Below are 25,434 nucleotides of genomic sequence, written 5' to 3'. Positions count from 1 at the left end.
ACATGCGTGAAAGCTGTTAGTTAGGCATATTTGAAAAAAGTGCAGTCCATTAGCATGGAAGATAGTGAGGGAGTGGATAAATCAAAGGAGTTGGGCTGGGAGAGGCAACCAGGGTCCAGATCAGGGTGGACCTTGTCTTCCATGTAAGCACTTTCTATTTTAGTCCCAGTAAAATGTTTTAGGCAGGGCAAATGCATGTCCCAATTTCATGACCTTTTATAAAGGTTATTCTGGTTACTGCAGGAAGGGTGAATAGTAAATATGTAAAAATAATATGGGAGACCAGTTAGGAGGCATTTAATTAGTTTAATTAGTTTAGTCATTGTGGTGCCTTGAATTGATAGTGGTAGTGGAGATGGAGTGAAATGGTTGGGTGTGAGTTGTGTGTCAGAACAGAATTGGTAAGATTTGGTATGGGTGGGGTGAGGGAAAGGAGGTGTCAGAGGCATGCCTGGTATTGTTCTGGAAATAACATGGGACTCTAAGGAGGTTGAGAAATGCTGCTTGCCTGTCCCATGGTAAATGGAGCCTCAGCGGATGAACAGCCTCCCATCACTGAAGGCTACTAGGAAGTAGTGTCCTCAGAGGAGAAACCAGCATTTCACTGGGACCTAGAGGTGGAAGGGTATGTTGGGGAAGAAGATGTAAAGTAGAAGGAACTGATATTCTGGAGGGCACCGCGGAAAGAGTGAAGTGACAGGGTGGGCAGATTGGTTGGATAAGAGGTGGTAACAGGCAGATGGCATGAGAGAATGCAGATCTAGCTGTAGCTAATGCTCCAGGTTAGAAAGTGATCTTCAGGAGAGTGTCCCTTAGTACCCTTGTGCTCACTTGATCATTCCCCTGTGGGATTTCCAAAGTCCTATCTTCTACTCTTTCTATACTTATTGATTTTTTGCTTTGCAATTCTTTTGGGAGTCTTCCACAGGTCTATAATCTTAATCACATCACACATTATATGAAGTTGAAAACAATAGTCCAGTAAAGTGACACACACACACACACACACACACACACACACACACACACACACTATATGGTGAAAAACCATGAGACAGAGTGATGGAAAAATTGGTTCCTGTCCTGGCTCTTCTGCTCACTAGTTGGAGGAGCACTATATCTACTATCTCAAGTTTCAAATGTCTTCTTCTGTTATATGGATCGAACAGTCCCAGAAATGTACATTTTATAAAGGACTTTTCACAAGAATTGCCTCGTCTGACCTCCTAACAAGCCTTTGGGATAGGTAGCACTGATGGTGTACGATCTACTTTACAGGTGGGAAAACTGCCATTTGAAGAGGTAAAGCAAGGGCCTATTTACTGGCTCTTCAATCTGAGTTCAGATCAGAACTTGAATTCTGGTTCTGGGTTCTATACTCTTTGTATAATATCAGGTAGAGCTTTTGTAAAACTTAAAACACTTTGTGAACTGTCAAGCACTGTTGACCTTCAGTCCCTCAAAGCAGGAATTCTATTGTAAATTCTTTGTGTAGCTCACGTTGCCCAGGACAAACGGGTGTGTTCACTGGGGAGCTGTAACATGCAGTGTGCTCTCCAGACTCATGTTGGTGGTGTTAGAGGGATTTGCCCATGCTTTTTGGGAAGCTCTTATTTTCCCTCAATAGATTATGGGCACACTAGAACTGGGCTGGGCCACATGCTCTAATTCTTCTATAGGCAGGAGTCAGGAAAAATTATGTTGTTGCCATATACAAAACTGTGTCAACTTGGGAAAGTCATTTATTCTACCTGAAACTCATGTTTTTGCTTTTAAAAATGGGAGAATAATATCTACTTCTCTGTGTGTGAGTGTATGTGTACATGTGTGTGTGTGTGAGAGAGAGAGAGATTAAAATCAACTATAGAAAACATTTTGTTAACTATGTAAGGCAGCCTTACAGTTCTCTGCACATTCTAGGCACTTGTTAAATAGGTGTACAATGAAGATACAAAGATACTCACACAACATCCTACCAGGGCTAGACTAGGACTGTTCACACAGTATGAGTTCAGTTGCCAGCACACAAGTGGCACTAAGGAAGTCGATTTTAATGGTGAGATGTCATGTTCAAAGTTAGACCTTTAGTTTATTGGACTGCTCAGTGGAGCAAGCAGATGTTCTTGTTCCTGAAAGGTTCACTAGTCATGCAGGTCTTCATGTCTAGAGAGCTACATATAGAGTGAGTCTCTCTTACCTTCCAGTTGTCTCTTTGCTGATTGGTTTAGCTATGAAGAGCTTACTCTTTGTCCTTGTGGTCCTTGTCTTACTCTCCTGTGTTCCACCAGGTAAAATGAAATATCCTCCCTGTGCAATTATAAACAGTGAAGGGAGAGGGAGTGAGGAGAAAGCAGGACTTGGATGAAGGAAGCTGAAACAGGAAGGGATGTGAACAGAGATGGACACTTTGGGCTGTTCTAGAAGATGGAGAGAAGATGCCCTTAAAGGACACATAGCGGGAGGTGGCTCTCTCCAGTGAAGAAGATGGTTCTGGATTTTGGCCTGGGGAGTCTGTGAAGTTTGAGTGGAAAGTTGTACCGATGGTATTGGCAGAAATGGGACAGAGAAAAAGCACGAGACCTTTAGAAGACAGGTAGGATTTGGGAGTGGGAGGGGGAACATTCCTTCAGGACTCTGAGAATTTGCACTCCTAAGTCAGTTACCTGAATTACTTTTCTCACATGGAAAGCCTAAGAAAATTTGATGCTGAGCAGAATTAGCAAGTAGAGCTGGTTGCTCCAAAGTTTTAACTCACAGCATGACGGGATCCTTGGGAACGTTCAGAATTTACATCCTCTGGACAGAAACTAGCAACTTGATAATACCAAGAAGGGTCCACTGAAGTCACTGAAGTGGAGGTCCTCACTGTTTTGCTTGTAGTTTGCTGGGGTCTGCAGAAAGCTGCCCAGACCTTCATATTCAAAAGGTATCACTTAAAGGTCAAGTGTGAAGTACTCAAAGACAAGCCCAGATGAGGACTGTGTTGAGACTGCCGCTGTCCTGGGTGGCAGGACATGGTGCACTACATTGTTGCGGGATTCCTCCGTTCCCAGAGGGGTGCCTCAGGGCTAATGGACACATGGCAGGCAAGTTTGCTTGCCAGTGGCATTTGGTCATACTGCATTGTTTATTCCCATACTGCAAAGACCCCGTAGATGGTTCCATGAACCAGCTGGGTGGAGAGACTGATGGATAGCTCAGTAGGGTGTCTCAGAGCCACCCTCACCATCTTAAACCATTTTCCTACTAATCCCCTCCACCCCTTAGCTTTCAGAGGTACCCAGGTCTTAGGGTTAGAAAAAATACTAGCAAAAGATTTAGATATGGGTTTCAGGTATTTCAAACCATTACACACTCATTATCCCATGTCATGCTTTCAAGTACCTGGTGATTAAGCCAAGGCAGGTAGTAAGGTACCTGGCTAAGTATCACACAGAATGTTATTGGGATGCGGGGCTAGAAGCAGTGATCTTTTCTTCTTCAAGCTGAGACTTTGATGATCTCAAACTGCCTTGGTTCTGTCCCAGACCCTATGCAAGGTTCTCCTTGCATACCTCCTGGTGTAGTGCCTCTGCAGACCCCTGGGACTACTCTGAGCTTCTTTCCATGGCAAAGAGTCCCAAGTTGATTGTGCTGGGCCCTGGTACCTGCATATTGTTGGTTAGTGATTCATGTAAGTGGGGACTATGGGAACTGACGACTTATAATAGGTTCTTTGGAAAGTAAGAGCCACTGAAAAGCAGGCACTCAGCCATAACATGACTGGGATGTTTTGATCTCATCCAATTTACCATTACAAATTTATAAAGTCTAATCTGATTCAGTCTGATTCATCCATGGTATCATGACCCTGCCGAACACGTGCATTAACCCTTGTTTCTGTTGACAGTGAGAAGTGGACCGAATATATATATAAGAAGACTCTTTTCTACATGCTGGCGAACAAAAGGTGTTTGCAAGACATCATGTGGAAAAAGTGAAATACATCATATTTTTTGTGATAGTGCACATCTGTGCTGCATTGACAAAAAGTACTTACCTGTGGAGTTTGGAAAATAGTGCCAAGAATCCGAGGCTCCTGCTGATTTCCTCTGGGGACCCAGATCTTTCTCAGTTGTACCCTCCCATTAAATGATGATTTAGCCTGTCTGTGTTTCTGTGTCTGCTTTGTTTCTCTTTATTTGGAGGCAATTCAGTGTCTCTTCTATGGAAATAATCTCTTGGTTAAATTCCTTGTCTTCCCCATTTTTCTTTTCGTTTATTTATTCCTTATTAAACATTTCCTTTTTTTAAAAAAAGATTTTATTTATTTATTTGACAGAGAGAGACAGCCAGCGAGAGAGGGAACACAAGCAGGGGGAGTGGGAGAGGAAGAAGCAGGCTCATAGCAGAGGAGCCTGATGTGGGGCTCGATCCCAGAACGCCGGGATCACGCCCTGAGCCGAAGGCAGATGCTTAACGACTGCACCGTCCAGGTGCCCCTTATTAAACATTTCCTAAGAACTTTTTTTGAAGTGTATAATAGAACCAGAAAGATATACAGATCATAGGTGAACATCTTAATGATTTTCACAAATTTAATACACCCATGTAACCTGCACCCAGATGGAAAAGAGAATATTACAACATCTTGGTCATTAGTGGTCACTATTCCACAAAGGATAATCCCTAGCCTGGCTTCTAATAGCATAAACTCTGGCACCTATTTTTGAACTTTATATAAGTGGAATCATATAGTAGATACTCCTTTGTGTGTGGCTTCTTCTAATCTACATTATTTTATGACATTAATTGATATTGTTTGATGTAATTATAGTTTGTTTATTCTGAATACTGTGGAGTATTACATTGGGGAATATTTGAATATTCTCGTGTAGATGCTCCTGTGTATAGTTTCTAGGTTTTGGCTCTTATAAATAGTACTGTGATGAACAGTCATGTTTTTTGAGGCTTATATGCAAGCATTTTTGTGGGTATATACTCAGGAGTGAAATCACTAGTCATGAGCCATGCATATATTTGATTTTAGTAGATATTGTTAAATAGTCTTCCAAATTGGTTATACCAGTTTATACTCCCAGGAGGTGTCAGAGTTCTTGCTTCTTTCCATCCTTTTTCACAACTAGTATTTTCTGTCTTTTTCTTCCCCTCCATTTTGAAGGGTATGTAGTGAAGGCCGGTGGTGTTTTAACTTGCATTTTACTGATGGCTAATGAAGTTGTGCACCTTCTTATGTATTTATTGGCCACTTAGATATCCTTATTTGTGATGTACCTATTCAAGAGTTTCATCCATTTTTCTACTGGATTGTCTAAATTTTTCTATTTGGGAACCTCCTAAGAAACACTCATTATTTGACATTGGAAATAATAAAATAATATTGAATATACTTAAATTTAAATATGGAAAATGTTGTAGTTTACAATGCACAGTTAGAGAAATTTTGTACTGTTTGGTATGACCAGGCCATAATGATATTCCATTCTTAAATATTATTAAATTTTATCATAAGCAAGATAAATCATTCAAGTTAATAGTGATTCAGGCCCCTTCTTTCTTGAATAGGTTTTTGGAGGTATTAAGCCAATGAGAGAGAAGTAGTTCTTCCAATATGACAGGGAAAGAAGGAATAGATTTGCTCCTGATGGGCAAACTCCTGGGAAGGGACACTGTCAAAGTATGGAGCTTTGATGGCTGCTGTGATGGGTCAGGTACCCACCTGTGCAGATTACTTCCTAAAGCTGAACTAGACTCTTTTGGCTCTTCTAAGAAAAGGCAAAGGTGATTATATACACAGCCAAGTCATATTTCAATGTCATTAACGTCACTTCTGCCATCAGCTACATCCTTCTTGAGAGTGTCTTGTTTGGTGGGAAGAGGAGGTAGTATTGGTGTTTCCTTCTTTATTACAACCAATAAGCAGGACCTGTTCTCCCTACCCCTTCCCCTTCCTCCTCCCCTTCTTCCCCACTCTCTTCTCCTCTTCTTCCTCTTCTTTTTCCTTGTCCTCCTCTCCCTCCCCGCTCTCTTCCTCCTCCTCCCCCTCCCCTTCTTCTTCTCCTTCTTCTGCTTCTGCTTCTTCTCCTTCTCCTGCTTTTTCTCCTCCCCCTCCTCCTACTTCTCCTCCTCCTTCTTTGTCCTCTTCTTCCCCTTTTTCTTTTTCTCCTCCCCCTTCCCTTTTGCCGCCTTTTTCGTTTTTAGTGTTTGCTTTGTGGGTTCATTTGATCCATACATGTTTGTGGAATAGAGTAGATTAAAATAGGCTAGAAGTATTTTTTCTAATTTAATAACCATTTGTGATATATGAGTTCCGTCAGGCTTCTGAATGGTGATGGAGTTATATACTGGGTTGTGCTTCCTCATCTTGTCTACATCAAATCACTCATTAACACAGAGGTCTTGGATGTGTCTAATGAGACCTCCCTAAAAATTCTTTCATGCTTTTCTTGTTTGAGGTAGGTCCACAAAAAACATTTCTAAGGAGCCTGTGTGGCTCAGTTCGTTGAGTGTCTGCCTTTGGCTCAGGTCACGATCCCAGGGTCCTGGGATTGAGCCCCATGTTGGGCTCCCTGCTCTGTGGGGAGCCTGCTTCTCCCTCAATCTCTGCAGCTCCGCCTGCTTATGCTCACTTGCTCTCTATCTCTCTCTCTCTCTGTCAAATAAATTAAAAAAAATATTAAAAAAACCCTTATTTCTGTGGATGTAAAAAAATCTATCCACCTAATTACAAACATCAGTACCCTTGTCTCTAAGTACTTCAGAATGATATCATCAATTAGCGTTCAACAGGTTTTTTTTTTTACATTAAAAACCTTACATACAATGAAATACACAGATCTTTTTTTTTTTTAAAGATTTTATTTATTTATTCGACAGAGATAGAGACAGCCAGCGAGAGAGGGAACACAAGCAGGGGGAGTGGGAGAGGAAGAAGCAGGCTCATAGCAGAGGAGCCTGATGTGGGGCTCGATCCCATAATGCCGGGATCACGCCCTGAGCCGAAGGCAGGCGCTTAACCGCTGTGCCACCCAGGCGCCCCTGAAATACACAGATCTTAAGCATAGTATTCAAAGAGCTTTGACACATGCATGCGCCTATGTAATCTGAACCTTATCAAGATATCAAACATTTATGGACTCCAGAAAGTTCCCTCATTCCCTTTTCCAGTTATCTGCCACCAACTTTCTGTTTTCTGAGCAGGAACTGCTGTTACGTTTTATATTAACCTTTGTTTAGGCTTGCCTATCTGAAAACTTCATGTATATGTATCATTAGCGATGTACTCTGTTGTGTAAGGATTTTCCCTCCACGTAGATAATACTTGAGGCTCTTCTATGATGTTGCCTGTATCTTTAGTCCATTCTTTCCGTTGCCGAGTACTATTCCATTGTGTGACTTTCCTGAAGTTTGTGTATCCATTCTCCTCTGGGCGTGCACATCTGGGCTGTTTCTACTTTTTAGCTATTTTGCTAAAGCTTCAGTGAACATTCTTGTACAAATCCTTTGGTGAAGATAAGCTTTTATTTCTCTTGGGTGAATACCTATGAATGGAATTTCTCAGACACAGGGTAGTTATATGTTTAGTTTTCTTTTAAACATCTTTATTGATGTATAATTCACATTCGTAACACCATAAAATCCATCCCCTTAAGGTGGACAATTCCATGGTTTTTACTATAGTCACAGAGTTGTGCAACTGTCACACAACCAACTTTAGAATGTCTTTATCACTCCCCAAAGAAACTCTGTCACAGTCATTCCTGTGTTAGTGTGCTGGGGCTGCCACAAGAAAGCGTCACGAACCAGGTGGCTTAAATGATGGAAATTTATTGTATCATTGTTCTGAAGGCTATACGTCTAAGATTGAGATACCAGCAAGGTTGGTTCCTTCTGAAGGCTGGGAGAGAGAATGTGTTTCATGCCTTTCACCTAGCTTTGGATGGTTGGTGGCGTTTCTCAGTTTATGAAAACATCACCCTAATCTCTTCCTTTATTTTCATGTGGTTTTTCCCCCTTGTGTACATATGTCTGCGTCCAAATTTACCCTTCTGTAAGGACACCACTCATATTGGATTAAGGCCCATCCTAATGACCTCATCTTAACAACTACAACAACACTTTAAAAAAAATAATATTTTTTTATTATATTATGCTAGTCACCATACAGTACATTCCTAGTTTTTGATGTAAAGTTCCATGATTCATTAGTTGCATATAGCACCCAGTGCACCATGCAATACATGCCCTCCTTACTACCCATCACCAGCCTATCCCATTCCCCCATTGCCCTCCCCTCTGAAGCCCTCAATTTGTTTCCCAGAGTCCACAATCTCTCGTTTATTCCCCCTTCTGTTTACCCCTCCTTTCTTTATCCCTTTCTTCCCCTACCGATCTTCCTAGTTCTTATGTTCCATAGATGAGAGAAATCATATGATAATTGTCTTTCTCTGCTTGACTTATTTCACTTAGCATTATCTCCTCCAGTCCCGTCCATGTTGAAGCAAATGTTGAGAAATCGTTCTTTTTCATAGCTGAGTAATATTCCATTGTATATATGGACCACATCTTCTTAATCCAGTCATCTGTTGAAGGGCATCTCGGCTCCTTCCACGATTTAGTGATTGTGGACAACGCTGCTATGAACATTGGGGTGATTATGGCCCTTCTCTTCACTACGTCTGTATCTTTGGGGTAAATACCCAGTAGTGCAATTGCTGAACCATAGGGCAGCTCAATTTTTAACTTTTAAAGGGACCTCCACACTGTTTTCCAGAGTGGCTGTACCAACTTGCATTCCCACCAACAATGTAGGAGGGATCCCCTTTCTCCACATCCTCTCCAACAATTGTTGTTTCTTGCCTTGTCTATTTTTGCCATTCTAACTGGCATAAGGTGGTATCTCAGTGTGGTTTTGATTTGAATTTCCCTGATGGCTAATGATTTTGAACATTTTTTCATGTGTCTGTTAGCCATTTGTATGTCTCCATTGGAAAAGTGTCTGTTCATATCTTCTGCCCATTTTTTGATTTGTTTATTTGTTTCTCGTGTATTGAGTTTGAGAAGTTCTTTGTAGATCTTGGATACCAGTCCTTTATCTGTAGTGTCATTTGCAAATATATTCTCCCATTCCGTGGGCTGCCTCTTAGTTTTTCTGACTGTTTCCTTGGATGTGCAGAAACTTTTAATCTTGATGAAGTCCCATAAATTCATTTTATCTTTTGTTTCTCTTGCCTTTGAGATGTATCATGAAAAAGGTTGCTTTGGCCGATGTCGTAGAGGTTGCTGCCTATGTTCTCCTCTAGAATTTTGATGGATTCCTGTCTCACATCGAGGTCTTTCATCCATTTGGAGTTTATTTTTGTGTATGGTGTGAGATAGTGGTCAAGTTTCATTCTTTTGCATGTAGCTGTCCAATTTTCCCAGCACCATTTATTGAAGAGACTGTCTTTTTCCCACCGGATGTTTTTTCCTGCTTTATTAAATATTAGTTGCCCAAAAGGCTGAGGGTCCATTTCTGGGCTCTCTATTCTGTTCCATTGGTATATGTGTCTGTTTTTGTGCCAGTACCATGCTGTCTTTGTGATCACAGCTTTGTAGTACAGCTCTAAATCCGGCATTGTGATGCCCCCAGCTTTGTTTTTCCTTTTCAACAGTTCCTTGGAGATTCGGGGTCTTTTCTGGTTCCATACAAATTTAAGGACTATTTGTTCCAGTTCTTTGAAAAATGTCATCGGTATTTTGATCTGGATAGCATTGAAAGTGTAGATTGCTCTGGGTAGCATGGACATTTTAACTATGTTAATTCTTCCGATCCATGAGCATGGAATATCTTTCCATCTTTTTATGTCTTCCTCAATGTCTTTTAAGAGTGATTTATAGTTTCTAGAATAAAGGTCCTTTACGTCTCCGGTTAAGTTAATTCCAAGGTAACATATGGTTTTTGGTGCTATTGTAAATGGGATGGATTCCCTAATTTCTCTTTCTTCGTTCTCGTTATTCGTGTACAGAAATGCAACTGATTTCTGAGCATTGATTTTGTATCCCGCCACGTTACTGAATTGCTCTATAACTTCTAATAGTTTGGGAGTGGCTTCTTTTGGGTTTTCCATATAGAGTATCATGTCATCTGCGAAGAGATACATTTTGACTTCTTCTTTGCCGATTTGAATACCTTTGATCCCTTTTTGTTGTCTGATTGCTGTTGCAAGGACTTCTAGTACTATGTTGAATAATAATGGCGAGAGTGGGCATCCTTGTCGTGTTCCTGATCTTAAGGGAAAGGCTTCCAGCTTTTCTCCATTGAGAATAATATTTGCAGTAGGCTTTTCATAGATGGCTTTTATGAGATTGAGAAATGTACCTTCTATTCCTACACTCTGAAGGGTTTTAATCAGGAAAGGATGCTGTATTTTGTCAAATGCTTTTTCGGCATCGATTGAGAGGATCATATGGTTCCTGAGTCTTTTCTTGTTGATATGATGGATCACGCTGATCGATTTGCGAATATTGAACCACGCTTGCATCCCAGGTATGAATCCCACTTGATCGTGGTGGATAATCCTTTTAATGAACTGTTGGATTCTATTAGCAAGTATCTTGTTGAGGATTTTGGCGTCCATATTCATTAGGGAAATCGGTCTGTAATTCTCCTTTTTGAGGGGGTCTTTGCCTGGTCTGGGGATCAAGGTAATATTGGCCTCATAGAATGAGTTTGGTAGCTTTCCTTCTGTTTCTATTTTTTGAAATAGCTTTAGGAGAATAGGTATTATTTCTTCTTTGAATGTTTGGTAGAATTCCCCAGGAAAACCGTCCAGGCCTGGAGTTTTGTTATTTGGAATGTTGTTTATCACTGACTCAATTTCTTCATAATTAATTGGCCTGTTTAAGAAATCAATTTCTTCTTGTTTCAATCTTGGTAGTTTATAGGTTTCCAGGAAGGATTCCATCTCTTCCAGATTGCTTAGTTTATTGGCATATAGCTGTTGATAAAAATTTCTAATAATCCTTCCAATTTCAATGGTGTTCGTCGTGACCTCTCCTTTTTCATTCATAATTTTAATAATCTGGGTCCTTTCTCTTTTCTTTTGGATAAGTCTTGCCAGTGGTCTGTCAATTTTATTGATTCTCTCCAAAAACCAGCTTCTAGTCCTGTTGATCTGCTCTACTGTACTTCTGGTTTCTGCTTGATTGATTTCAGCTCTAATTTTGGTCAACTGCTTCCTCGTGTGTGGATTAGGCCTGTCCCTCTGTTGCTGTTCCAGCTTCTTGAGGTGAGAATATAAAAACTGCATTTTAGATTTTTCTATTCTTTTGAGTGAGGCTTGGATGGCTATGTATTTCCCCCTTAGGACTGCCTTTGCAGTATCCCATAGGTTTTGGATTGTTGTATTTTCATTCTCATTGGTCTCCATAAATTGTTTAATTTGATTTTTGATTTCCTGGTTTATCGAGTCATTCCTGAGCAGGATGGTTCTTAGTCTCCAAGTGTTTGAGTTTCTTCCAAATTTTTCCTTGTGGTTGAGTTCCAATTTCAGAGCGTTGTGGTCTGAGAATATGCAGGGGATAATTTCAATCTTTTGGTATCGGCTGAGACCTGTTTTGTGTCCCAGAACATGGTCTATTCTTGAAAATGTTCCATGGGCATTAGAATAGAATGAGTATTCTTTGGTTCCGGGGTGTAGTGTTCTATATATATCTAAGAGGTCCAACTCGTCGAGTATGGCATTCAAAGCCTTTGATTCTTTGCTTAGTTTTTTCCAGGGTGTTCTGTCTATTTCTGAGAGTGGAGTGTTGAGGTCCCGTACTATTAGTGAATTTTTTTTATATGTCTCTTTATTCTGGTTAAGAGTTGGCTTGTGTATCTTGCTGCTCCCCTGTTGGGGGCATATATATTTATAATTGTCATATCCACTTGTTGAATACTTCCTTTAAGAATAATATAGTGCCCTTCTGCATCTCTAACTATAGTCTGTAGTTTAAAATCCAGTTTATCTGATATGGGAATTGCTACTCCAGCTTTCTTTTGAGGTCCATTTGCGTGAAAGATGGTACTCCATCCCCTTACTCTCAGTCTGAATGCATCTTTGGGTTCGAAATGAGTCTCTTGTAGACAGCAAATGGATGGGTCATTTCTTTTTATCCAATCTGCAACCCTGTGGCATTTTAAGGAAGAATTTAAACCATTAATATTAAGACTGAGTACTGAGAAATATGCTTTTAATGATGCCATGTTGTCAGTAAAGTCTTTGTTTCTATAGATTGTGACTTTCTGTTCTGTATCACTCTTGGGGCCTTTTTACTTTCATAGAACCCCCCGTAATATCTCCTGTAGGGCTGGTTTTGTGGTTACGAAATTGGTTAGTGACTGTCGATTCTGAAATGTCTTTATTTCTCCATCAATTCTGAATGACAGCCTTGCTGGATAAAGGATCCTTGGCTGCATGTTTTTCTCTGAAAGAGCTTTAAAAATGCTCCCCCAACCCTTTCTCTCATTCCAGGTCTGTGTAGACAGGTCTGATGTAATTCTGATGCCTTTGCCTTGGTACGTGAGAAATTTCTTTGCCCTGGCCGCTTTCAATACTGTATCCTTGCATCTAATATTTGCGAAATGCACTATGACGTGACGTGGCGTAGGTTTGTCATGGTTGAGCTTGGGAGGGGTCCTCTCTGCCTCTTGGACACGAATGTTTGTTTCCCTTGCTAGATTAGGGAAGTTTTCAGCTACAATTTGTTCAAATATCTCTTCTAGACCTCTGTTTTTCTCCACCCCCTCGGGGATGCTGATGATTCTAACATTGGATCGTTTCATTGAGTCAGTAATCTCCCGTAGCCAACATTCGTGGGCGTGGATTTTTTTAAGACCATCTTCTATTTTCATTTTTTCCTCTATTAACCCATCCTCCAATTCACTAACCCTTTCCTCTGCTTCCATGACCCTGGCCGTCAGAGCCTCTAGTTTTGCCTGCATTTGGCTCATAGAATTTTTAATTTCTGTCAAATTCGCTCTCATTTCCGCCCTTAGGGATTCTATATTCTCAGTAACATTTTCCTTAATACTTTTTTCAAGTCTACTCATCATCTTGACCATTGTTACTCTGAATTCCATTTCTGATAATTTGGTTACATCCATATCCGTTACTTCTGTGGCAGAGGCCACAGACTCACTGTCTTTTCTTTGCTGGGGGGGGGGGGGCTTCTCCTTCTTGTCATTCTGATGAGGAGAGGTTGCGGGGTTGTCCAGAGCCCAAATTATTGACTGGGTCCCAGGCCGTGCCCCTTGTTTTATAGGGATCTTAGAGATGTGGGCTTCTTCTTTAAAGATTTTATTTATTTACTTACCTGAGAGAGGGAGACAGACAGTCAGCAAGAACAGAACAGAAGCAGGGGAGTGAGAGAGGCAGAAGCAGGCTCCCAGCGGAGGAGCCCGATGAGGGACTCCTTTCCGGAACGCTGGGATCACGCCCTAAGCCGGAGACAGGAGCTCAATGACTGCGCCACCCAGGCGCCTGGGTTGTGGGCTTCTTGATTTTTCAGCCTGCCTTCTGTGTTCTGGGGGAGGGGCCTGCCGCGCCGATACTCAGGCAACCCTGTTTGGGTAGAGTCTCCGCGTCCCCTGCGAGGGGGGATGGGGATGGGCACTCTCTGAGCCGGTATTTCCAGGCTTTTGTTCTCTGGCGGCTTACCCTGGCGGTCTGCTGTGCCTCTTCTGAGAGTCAGAGCAGCAGCGGCCGAATTTCAGCCTCTGTCACAGAACAGAGGGATTGCGGCCCGTTCTCCACTGATGTTCTGGCCACTTTAACTCTGTTACTGTTGGTGCTGCTCAACCCTGCAGCGTCCGGGGATGTGCGCACCAACCCGACGTCCCTGCCCTCACTTCCAGGGCCGAAGCGTCTCTGTCCTTTGTGTTTCTAATGCCGCCAGCCACCGGCCGCCCCGCGCGCTCCCGGGTCTCCCGGTCTCAGTCTATGCCCGGTGAGCACACCGCGATTCCGGAGTTTCGGGAGAAGCCTGGTGGCGCGCGCACCCGGTTCAGGGTCTCAGTCTGCTGTTTCGCGGGTGCCGACCGCGAGTCCGCCCGCTCCCCCGTGCAGGTGGCCTGCCAGCCGCCAGCCGCCCCGCGCGCGCTCCGGGAGCTCCCGGTCTCAGTCTGGATCCTGTGAGCACACCGGGATTCCGGTGTTCCAGGAGATGCCTGGTGGCTGGCGTTCACGGCTCACCGGTCTCAGTCCGCTCTCTCGCGGGTGCCCTCTGTGAGTCCGCCCGCTCCCCCGTGCAGGTGGCTGCCGCTTCCCGGCGCCCAAACGCGGCGGCTCCCTCCCCCTTCCGTTTATCTTCCAATATCTGTGCACGGTTTACAGCTCCCCTCTTCGTACCTCAATACTCAGCGCTGGAGATGTTCATTTGTAGAGATCCAGATGTATCTTCCTGCGTCTCAGGCTGATTCCGTGGTTATTTAGGCTGGTCTGTTACCTATCCAGCTCTACTCAGGGGACCGGCTGAAAAAGGGGTCCCCTACTCCTCCGCCATCTTAGCTCCTATCTAGCATGGACATTTTAACTATGTTAATTCTTCCAATCCATGAGCATGGAATATTTTTCCATCTTTTTGTGTCTTCCTCAATGTCTTTCAAGAGTGATTTGTAGTTTTTAGAATATAGATCCTTTATGTCTCTGGTTCAGTTAATTTTGAGATCACGTATGATTTTTGGTGCTATTGTAAATGGAATGGATTCCCTAATTTCTCTTTCTTCAGTCTCATTGTTCATGTATAGAAATGCAACTGATTTCTGAGCATTGATTTTGTATCCCGCCACATTACTGAATTGCTCTATAACTTCTAGTAGTTTGGGGGTGGATTCTTTTGGGTTTTCCATACAAAGTATCATGTCATCTGTAAAGAGAGACAGTTTGACTTCTTTGCCGATTTGGATACCTTTTATCCCTTTTTGTTGTCTGATTGCTGTTGCAAGGACTTCTAGTACTATGTTGAATAATAATGGCGAGAGTGGGCATCCTTGTCGTGTTCCTGATCTTAAGGGAAAGGCTTCCAGCTTTTCCCCATTGAGAATGATATTTGCTGTAGGCTTTTCATAGATGGCTTTTATGAGATTGAGGAATGTACCCTCTATCCCTACACTCTGAAGTTTTAATCAGGAAAGGATGCTGTATTTTGTCAAATGCTTTTTTTTTTTTTTTACATTCTCATTTACTCACTGCCGCTGCTTCCCCTGCCCAGTTTCCTTGACTATTAACATCCTGCATGAGAGTGATACATTTGTTACAACTGATTAATCTATGTGAACACATAATTATTGCCCAAAGTCTGTAGTTTACATTAAGCTTCACTCTTTTTTTAAAAAATAAGTTTTATGCTCAACATAGGGCTTGAATTCACAGCCCTGAGATCAAGGTTGTATGCTTTACCGACTGAGCCAGCCAGGCACCCCTAAGCTTTACTCTTGATGTTGTACCTACTGTGGGTTTGGAGATATTGACATGTGTCTATCATTATGTAACATACAGAGTATTTTCATTGCCCTAAAAATCCCCTATGCTCCATCTGTTCTTTTTTTCCTTCCCTTTAAACCTCTGTAAACTACTGATCTTATTGTCTCCATAGATTTGTTTTTTCCAGAATGTCATATAGTTGGAATCATAGAGTATGTAGACTTTTAGTTTGGCTTCTTTCACTTAGCAATATGCATTTAAGTATCCTTCATGTCTTTTCATGGCTTGATGGCCCATTTGTTTTTAGTGCTGAATAATATTCCATTGTGGATGTACTATAGTTTATTTATCCATTCACTTACTGAGGGATGTTGTGGTTGTCTTCAAGTTATGGCAATTATCAGTAAAGCTACTAATAACATGAGTGTGCAGGTTTTTGTGTTTTATCAATTTCTTTGGATAAATACCAATGGATGTGATAGCTACATTGTATGATCAGAGTATGTTTAATTTTTTAAGAAGCTCGCAAACAGTCTTCTGAAATGTGCATTCCCACTAGCAATGATTAGAGTTCCTGTTACTCCACATCCTTGCCAGCATTGTTGTTGTCAATGTTCTGAATTTTGGTCATTCTAATAGATGTGTAGTGGTAGCCAGCTGGTCTGCAGGCTCCCCGTATTCCCTGAGTGCCAAACTCATATTTCCCCACTCTGTGGCTGGCTCCTTGTGTGTGCTTCTAAGGGTGGGGGCAAGAGTGAGCCCTGGAAGATGGGAGTACACACAGTAGGGAAGCCAAAGTCTATGGCAAGGGAAAAATCACAATTTTGGGCTGTAGCTCTACCTTCAGGAAAACAAGTTTTCTAGCCATCAGCCTGGTGCATTGAATTTTGAGAGAAGACATAAAAACTTAAGAATTTTGCCACAACAGGGCACTTGAAGTATGGAGCAGGTCTATCCGTACAAAGTCAAAGAAAGCCCCAGATATAAGCAAGACTAACGAAAAGTGTCTCCCATCTGACTGCAGCTAATAATGATTGGAGGAGGACACTGCTACTTGAGATGTGAGATCAACAACACAAAGCTCCAAGGAACATGAAGAATGAAGAAAACATGACATCACAAAAGGTCACAATAATTCTCCAGTAGCTAAACTCAAAGACAAGGAAATCTGCAATTTACTTGACAATTCAAAATACCTGTTTGGGAAAACTCAAAAAGAGAACGAACTCTTTGGAGTAAAGCAAATAATTCATAGTTGTTGAATCAGGAGAGCATGAATTGCACATTCAAGCAAATATGCAAATAAATGGGGGCTTCCAATATTTAAACAGGCTGATAGGATTTGAAATCCAAATCCTGAATGATAAATGTTCTGAAATAGAAAGCGTCAGAAAATCAACATCCTGTTCTTTATGGAATTCTGATCCAATTAAGCAAGGCATACATGATCATTTTTATATTCTAACTGATTTTAGGACACATTCAAACCATGGAACCTGTCCCATCATCCTGTGACATATGAGAAGAAGAGGGAGTTGAGGATGTCTCTAGCTTTCTGGCTTATGGTCACAGGAAGCAATTTGTGTAGGGAAAGCAACGGATTTTCTTTCTCTACACCGTCTTGTCTCACTCCAGATAAGCTGAGCAAAAGGAGACCAGGTTAAAATCCGTCTCTGTAGTTGTTGCCCTGCTCTCAGAATCTTTAAAGTCACTTCTAGTTCATCAGCTCCTTGGCTAATTGAGAGAGGTCAGTTCCAGTTCTTGTTTAAGTCAGTTCTAAGTAAAAATGAATTTCCTTAAAGGCAGAGCTTTTACTTACTCTCGAGTCTTCTCAGAATCCCTATTCCAACTTCTTATTCTATTTTTTATATTTGGAGTAATCTTTCATCTGTCGGTACAGGGATTGCTGGCCATTCCCAGCAACTCAGTGCTCACTATGATAAGTGTAGTCTTCAGATGTCATCTTGCAACATTATTACAATATTATTGACTGTCTTCCCAATGTTGTAATTTTCATCTCTGTGACTTATTTATTTTATAACTGGATGTTTATATCTCTTAATCACCTTCATCTATTTCACCCATGCCCCAACCTACTTCCCATCTGGCAACCAGTTTGTTCTGTGTATTTAAGAGTCTGTTTTGTTTGGGGGCGCCTGGGTGGCACAGTCGTTAAGTGTCTGCCTTTGGCTCAGAGCGTGATCCCTGCGTTCTGGGTACGAGCCCCACATCGGGCTCCTCCACTGGGAGCCTGCTTCTTCCTCTCCCACTCCCCCTGCTTGTGTTCCCTCTCTGGCTGGCTGTCTCTCTCTGTCAAATAAATAAATAAAATCTTTAAAAAAAAAAGAGTCTGTTTTGTTTTTTTTGTTCATTTGTTTTGTTTTTTAGATTCCACGTGTAAGTGAAATCACATGGTATTTATCTTTCTCTGTCTGACTTATTTCACTTAGCATAATACCCTCTAGGTCCACCCATGTTGTCACAAATGGCAGGATTTCATTCTTTTTTATGACTAATATTTCATTGTTTGTGTGTGTATATATATATATATATATAACATATATTTTATATATTATGTATATAGTATAGATATATATTATATATATTTTATATGTAGGAAGAAGTGGTATATACATTGTATATACTATATATTACTATATTATATATTATTATATATTATATATGTAATATATGTACCATATATACTACACACACACACACACACACATGCACACATGCACACTCTGCGTCTTCTTTATCCATTCATCTATTGATGGAAACCATGTATTATTTTTAGAGAGTGCAGTGTTGCCACTGGATGAGTGGGATGTCAGGGAGTGATATCTGAAAAGAACTCTGAAGGAAGTTTGCTCTAAATTGTGACAATACCCTTCCACATTTTGTTGCTTTCCTGAGATATTTGGTAAATATATTATTTTAACGAAGGCTTTTGATCTTAGAATTAAATTTCTTTTGGATGTGTCCATGTAACTAGCCATAGTTAGCTAGTTTCTTTTCAGGTTTCATATTTACAGAAGCCCTGAAGAGCTAGAGGTTGCTTGTGTAATATACACACTTTATATCAAAAGGATAAAACAGTTTGCAGCTACTATTGTTACTAACAGAGTTCATTTCCTGACAGGGTATATGGATGTAGAGGTTTGGGTTTATGGAACAGTAAGAACAAGGCAGTGTTGTGTTGGCCTATCCATCTTTATTTTTTTGTAATAGTGGGAAGTGAAGTTTGTCCAAGACTTAGCCAGATTCCAGGGAGTTTCTATTGTTCCAGCAGAGATAACTCAAATTTTTTCCGTTGCTTTGGGGATCACCTCTTTGATGGGAGAACAGTGTCCTATCACCCAGTTGGAAAAAGAGGCTCTTCAGATAGCACACTGCATTGCTTTCAAATTTCAGTTTACCTGTGTGTATGGAGAACGTACACCTGAAGTGAAAGAGTAAAATGAGAAGCGAGCCCAAGTTTCCGTGGATGTTATAAGGTCACAGTTCCATGAGATTCAGTGTCATTTAGGTAAGGACTCTCCCGCCTCCTTCAGAGTCTGAGAGTTTTCCTGGGCCCTGTCTGGATGTGTCCTTTACTTTGGATGCTTGAAAACCATGACTGCCATTCCAGGCCATCTCTAATGCCATTCCATTTAAACTATCTCCTCTACCGACTGCACAGGAGGCTTTGGGCCTCTGCGAGGAGGACACACATCTTCCTCCCTAAAGACACCAACACTGGATTTTATCAAAGACTGAAGAGCATCTGGGAGTGTAGGACTTCTCACAACCCCTCATCTTTCTCATTTACTATTCTCCTTCCTTGTCTTCCGACTGTCATTTTAAGCCAGGACTTGGGCATTGTTTCCTCAGCCACGTACCAGATCAGCAATTGGCTATTTGGTGCTAGAACTCCACCTTTTCAGAATTGTCAGAGAGTCCAAGCTGAACTCAACGCTGAAGTTAAAGAAAATTTCTCCGCACCCAGAATCTACCCCTTTGCTCCTGCACCCTTCGTGCTGAACAGCACGTGCAGAACTCCACACTCATGCATCTGTATGTAGGTTGGTGGTGTTGAGCAGTTAGGCAGACATTCGGCAGCATTGCTGTAGGCAGTAGGATAACCAGCACCACAAGAGAAGTTGTAGGTTTGCCTACCACACCTTCATAAGGGTGACTGGTAAAGAAAATGGTGAGTCCAAATGAACTTAGAAAATTTATTACTTAACATACACAGCAAAGCAAGATCAGCGTGGTGTTAGCTCCTAGGGCCACAGGATGAACCCAGCCAAAGGGGCCAGATGATGGGTAACAGAGATGTTGGGCCACTCTGCTGCTGAGGAGTCAACTGTAAACAATGGCCAAGTGGTCTGATAGCCTGTAGCTGAACCTAAGGAGGTTGAAGTGGAAAGTCCCATGCTTTCACTTCCTGAAACCAGAGAGGTGGCTGAGAACCTGCTTCATGACTGCCCATTACAACATGTCCTTTTCCCTGTGTTTCAAGAATTGCTTGGTCAGATTCAGTCAAGACTTGGGCCAGCCTGCAGTTAAGCCTTGTCTATGCAGTCTAGTGAGAAGCATACAGGGTCATCAGGGGGCTCGGGCAGATCCATTTCTCTAAGATGTGCAGTCCAAAGAGAAGATGAATGGGGAGCTGAAGGGATGGTAGGGTAAAGCCTAGGTGTAAAAAGGTGTTTCTGTAACTTGAAGGCTCTAAAAATAATTAAGACATTCTTTCTATAAGGAAAGAGAGAAATCGGCACTGAGAAGAACATGGATATCACTTTGAAGTGATAAAATATAGCCTAAGTTTTCATGAGAAGCTTAACTGTCTTTAGGAAAGCAGCAGCTCAGCTTTTCATATACAAAATCCTAAGATTCTGATGGCTTATTTAAAAAATACTAAAAACCCACAGCCATGGGCACATGACAGTGTCACAGAGTAATCTAAGTTCCCTGGCTGTGTGAAAGATGGTGGAAAGGATGTCAAAGACTTTCAAGTTCATCAGCATTCCCTGGTTTCTTTTGTCAGGGGTCTGGGTTTCCTTTGACACAGCACTCTAGTTGAAAAATACAGTAGGCAACTAACATTTCACTTGTAAAACACTCAAGTCTGCAGGTACCATTCCCATAGCATTTCTTGTGCATTTCTGATGCCAGTGGATTCATGCCTGGAAAGAAAATGAATGGAAAGATAATTCACTATGGGTCTTTTTGGACTGTAGAATTGGTACTTCCATTTTTATAAAACTGGATTCCAAGGAGACTTGATTATAATGTTTGGCTCTGTAATTGAAAAAAAAATTAACTACAGTTTTCCTCCCCTCTCCCCCTCCATTCATATGTTGAAACCTTAAACTCCAATGTGGCTGTATTTGGAGAGAGGGACTCTAAGAGGTACTTAAAGTTAATTGAGGTTTTAAGTGTGGGGCCCTGATCCAGTAGGATTGGTGGAGAGATTGACTGTCTAAAAGCCAGGAAGATAGCTCTCATCAGAAACTGAATCAGCCTGTAGTTGATCTTGGACTCTCCAGACTCCAGAACTGTGAGAAAATACATTTTGTTTAAACCACACAGTCCGCAGTATTTTGTTATGGTAGTCTGAGCTAAGACGATTAATAACTTGGAAGTTTGCCCAAATTGGTCAGTTACTATACTTGAAACAGTCAGGTTACCTATGCATGTAATCATTCATTCATTATTTAATTATGTTTTCATTCCCAAACCAGTTTCATAAATCCAGGTGCTGTTGGGGTACAGATTTGTGTATGATATAGACCTTAAGAATTTTCAGTCTAGACAAAAAAAGAGAAGAAACACAAAATATCTATGAGAGAGGAGAAAAGATGACAAGTGCAGTGAAGCATTTGCAGCATAGAATAGTATTATGAGTTCAGAGGAGGGTGAAATATATTCTGAAGATTTACTATGTCTTATTGGGGCCCAAGGTATTTTGAGCTGAACTTACACTTTTATAGACATGCTATTCTGTAGAATTATCAAAATATGAATATTTCTTTTTTTCTATATGTAAGAAGGTCTTAAAAGGAAAAGAGTGTCAAGTATTTGGTCATCTGTAGAAATATTGAGCCAACACAGCCTATGCAAATCATCATACCCTGGAGGATAATTGTCCTATAGGGAGAAAAAGTGATCAGGGTTACTTAGCTGGCAAGATGAAAGCCTGAGCGAAGATGTGGAGAAAGGGGACCGTTTTACACTCTTGGTGGGAATGCAAGCTGGTGCAGCCACTCTGGAAAACAGTATGGAGTTTCCTCAAAAAGTTGAAAATAGAGCTACCCTACCACCCAGCAATTGCACTACTGGGTATTTACCCCAAAGATACAAATGCAGTAATCCGAAGGGGCACCTGCACCCCAATGTTTATAGCAGCAATGACCACAATACCCAAACTCTGGAAAGAGCTCAGATGTCCATCTACAGACATGAATGGATAAAGAAGATGTGGTATATATATACACACTCACCATACAATACAATGGAATATTATGCAGCCATCAAAAAATGAAATCTTGCCATTTGCAACAATGTGGATGGAACTAGAGGTAATTATGCCAAGCGAAATAAGTCAATCAGAGAAAGACAATTATCATATAATCTCACTGATATGTGGAATTTGAGAAACAAGGCAGAGGATCATAGGGGAAGAGAGGAAAAACTGAAACAAGAAGAAACAAGAGGGGAGACAAATCATAAGAGACTCTCAATCTCAGGAAACAAACTAAGGGTTGCTGGAGGGGTGGGGGGTGGGGGGATGGGGTGGCTGGGTGATGGACATTGGGGAGGGTATGTGTTGTGGTGAGTGCTGTGTATTGTGTAAGACTGATGAATCACAGACCTGTACCCCTGAAACAAATAATACATTACATGTTAATAATAAAAAAAAATACATGGCAATAAAAAAAAAATAAAAGGTGTTCCTAACATGCAAAAAAAAAAAAAAAAAAGATGGAAGCCTGAGAAGATGAAGTGTAGAGGTCTACACAACAAGATGAGAACTTCCTATGGAAATCATGAGCTTTGGGGTGTATAAGGCAGTAAAGGCAACATTGTAGACTATCTTATTGGCTGTCTAGAGGCCATGAATCCATTGCCATAAACCATAGTGGAATTGGTCCCATCAGTAGCTTCAAGAGGCCTGGATTGTATGGATTCTTAAATCCAGCCTATTGAGTGACATGACCCAAAAATCTGGTTCATCTGCCTACAGATTTCTTGAGGGAGGGTGAGAAATTAAATGGGATTCTATACCATCTGGATTTGAACTGATTCAGTAGCTCTGAGTGAAGAGAATATTCAAGAAGGGATTTTTAAAGTCAGTAATGAATATGGTCAAGCTAAACTATGAGACCAGTCAGTGCTCTCTCTCATGTCTATCTGCTATCTCATTTGATCAGACATTTCTTCTAGCACATAAAGCTTATTAATTCTCTTGGAACAAGCTGTTCCAAATCTATTTCTCCATGTATCTAAGGCATCTACAAATAATAAATTAACTATAAGCAATTTCAGCAAATTAGAAAGCTTAACAAATTGTGTTACCGCTATTTGCTGGTTTTGTCTATTATGCCTAGACATGTTCCTCACTTAGGGACAAAACAATAGTGGCAAAACAGGATGGGGTATTACTAATGACGATATAATGACAGCTCTCACGAGGCAGGTACACTATGTGTTATGTACAGGCCTATTCTATACATTATCACATTTAATCCTTGCAAGACTGAGGTTAGTATTATTGCCACTTTGCAAATGAAGAAACTAAGATTCAGAGAAGATTAGACTTTTGCCTAAAGCTGCATGGCTAACACAAGTTGGAGAGCCAAGATTCAAGCTCAGGTCTTGCTAATGTCAGATTGGTTGATGCTGTTTCCGCTTTGAAAATAGAGGGTCCATAGTGGGAAGACATTCATAGGTTTGCTCAGTGGAATTGCTCTTGTAGACAAATGACCCCCTCCCCCAGGAAAACTCCCATTTTTACCTGCCAGCACTGGGTCCCAAAAGAAGAACAAGACAAGCACAGCAAAGAGAGGCTTCATGGCTGGGAGCTGCCGTTGAGGACGCTGGTGGCAGGGTCTGTCTCTGGCTGTCAGAGTGCAGAAAGGGAAGGTTGAGCACGCCCTCCCATACAAATCTCTCATGTCTGGGATATGCCCTGCTGCAGGTAGATACGCTACACCAATCTTCCCTGAGGCAGAGGAGCTGGCAATACTTATGTGAGGAAAAAACTGACAGCCCTTTCCCGTTTGACAGCTTTTCCTATTGACAAAGGCACGGCTCCCTGACCTGGATTTTCCAAAGATACTAATGAAGACCTGAGAACTATACTTTTTTTTAATTAACTAAATAAAAATATTTTTTGTTTTTTTATGTTACTACAAAAATTAAATGCTAATTTTGGACCACTTATTAAGTATTAAAAGTTACAAAGAGGGAAAAGTTAACACTTGAGCCCCATCTCTCAGAAACAACTCGTGCATTTCTTAAGAAAGTTTTATGTATGCCTAATTTATTATTTAATATTTTGTTATGAATAGTTCCGAACCATATACTTGTAATCAGATATCCTGCTTTTGTAACATGATATATACCATAAGTATTTTTTGGTCTCATTAAAACTCTTCATAAGTGATATTTTTCAAATCTGTGTAATATTCTGTCAAAGTCATTTTTTATAACTATCACTATTTAAAAAAACTTTAGTGAGATATAAATGACATAAAAATTTAAATATTGAAGTGTACAATTTGATAAGTTTTGACACATATACTTTTGTGAAACCGTCATCACATTCAAGATAGTGAACATATCTGTTACCCAACTGTTCTTTATGACTTTTCTTCCCCAGGTTTATTGAGGTATAATTAACAAATAAAAATTGCTTATGTTTAAAGCAGTCAAATGTGGTGATTTGAAGTACATATGCATTGTGAAATGATTACCACAATCAAACTAACACATCCTCACCTCAAATAGTTACAATTTTTTTTTGAGGTGAGAATATATAAGATTTACTTTCTTAGCAAATTTCAAGTGTACTGTATTTTATTAACTAGAGTCACTGTACTGTACATTAGATCCTCAGAATTTACTCATCTTATAACTGAAAGTTTGTTTCCTTTGGTTAACATCTCCCCATTTCCTTCACTTTTCAAATTCTGGCAATTACCACTTTACCTTCTAGTTCTATGAGTTTGACTTTTTTGAGATTTCACACGTAAGTGAGATCATACAGTATTTGTCTATATATAGTTTTTTCACTTAGCATAATATCCTCTGGGTTTTTCCATGTTGTTACAAATGGCAGGGTTTCCTTCTTTTTTATGGCTGAATAAAAGTCCATTGTACATATGCCACATTTTTTTTTTTAAGATTTATTTGTTTTTTTTTTGAGAGAGAGAGAGAGAGATCATGGTGGAGGGTGGCGGAGGGGCAGGGGGAGAGGGGAGGAATCTCAAGCAGACTCCCCATTGAGTGCAGAGCCTCATGAGGGCTTGATCTCACCACACTGAGATCATGACCTGAGCTGAAAACAAGAGTCAGATGCTTAACAGACTGTGCCACCCAGGTGCCCCTCCAATATATTTATTGAAAAAAATCTGTGTGTAAGTGGATCCATATAGTTCAAACCCATGTTATTCAAGAGTCAATTCTGTACTCTCCGTTAGAAGTAGGTGGCTCAATATGAAAGGATTACATGAAAGCATGGATACTAGGAGGCAGGCATCATTGGAAGACATCCTAGAATTTGCCTACCCTACACCTGGATTTTGTTTGGGAAATTCCTTACTAATTTGTTAGATTTTGATTTTAAGAATATTACAAAAAAAAAAACTATATTTCATCTGCTTTCCCCCCAGTTTTCAAAAGTCTAAAACACTTAATTTACCATTATCATATTCTGAACAATGTGTACCTTTTCCCCTCAAAAAGAGAGAAACAAAGAGCAGACTTCTGCATGTCAAAA

The 25,434-nt window shown here is 40.8% G+C and overlaps 2 protein-coding genes across 2 annotated transcripts; one reads left to right on the top strand and one right to left on the bottom strand.

Annotated features, from left to right (window-relative positions):
- The first annotated feature begins 2,230 nt into the window (after positions 1-2,230).
- DEFB135 (defensin beta 135) lies at positions 2,231-4,119 on the top strand. Its single transcript, XM_026519090.4, has 2 exons — positions 2,231-2,288; positions 3,890-4,119. The coding sequence occupies exons 1-2, from the start codon at positions 2,231-2,233 to the stop codon at positions 4,057-4,059; spliced, it is 228 nt and encodes a 75-aa protein (XP_026374875.2). The 3' UTR covers positions 4,060-4,119.
- A 16,355-nt stretch (positions 4,120-20,474) lies between these two features.
- Positions 20,475-23,506, bottom strand: DEFB134 (defensin beta 134). Its single transcript, XM_026519089.2, has 2 exons — positions 23,449-23,506; positions 20,475-20,617 (listed from the first exon to the last, which is right to left on the bottom strand). The coding sequence occupies exons 1-2, from the start codon at positions 23,504-23,506 to the stop codon at positions 20,475-20,477; spliced, it is 201 nt and encodes a 66-aa protein (XP_026374874.1).
- Positions 23,507-25,434: the final 1,928 nt, after the last annotated feature.

This window comes from Ursus arctos, unplaced genomic scaffold (assembly GCF_023065955.2).
Source record: "Ursus arctos isolate Adak ecotype North America unplaced genomic scaffold, UrsArc2.0 scaffold_11, whole genome shotgun sequence".
NCBI classification, from domain to species: domain Eukaryota; kingdom Metazoa; phylum Chordata; class Mammalia; order Carnivora; family Ursidae; genus Ursus; species Ursus arctos.
The sequence above is the reverse complement of the archived record's forward strand: the minus strand, read 5'-3'. Positions and strand labels throughout refer to the sequence as shown.

What these genes read in the sequence shown, in the direction of transcription:
- DEFB135 (XM_026519090.4), top strand. Translation starts at nt 2,231, where the DNA reads ATGAAGAGCTTACTCTTTGTCCTTGTGGTCCTTGTCTTACTCTCCTGT. An exon ending in ACTCTCCTGTGTTCCACCAG is followed by an intron (nt 2,289 to 3,889) that starts GTAAAATGAAAT and finishes TTCTGTTGACAG; the next exon opens with TGAGAAGTGGACCGAATATA.
- DEFB134 (XM_026519089.2), bottom strand. Translation starts at nt 23,506, where the DNA reads ATGAAGCCTCTCTTTGCTGTGCTTGTCTTGTTCTTCTTTTGGGACCCA. An exon ending in TTGGGACCCAGTGCTGGCAG is followed by an intron (nt 20,618 to 23,448) that starts GTAAAAATGGGA and finishes TTTTCTTTCCAG; the next exon opens with GCATGAATCCACTGGCATCA.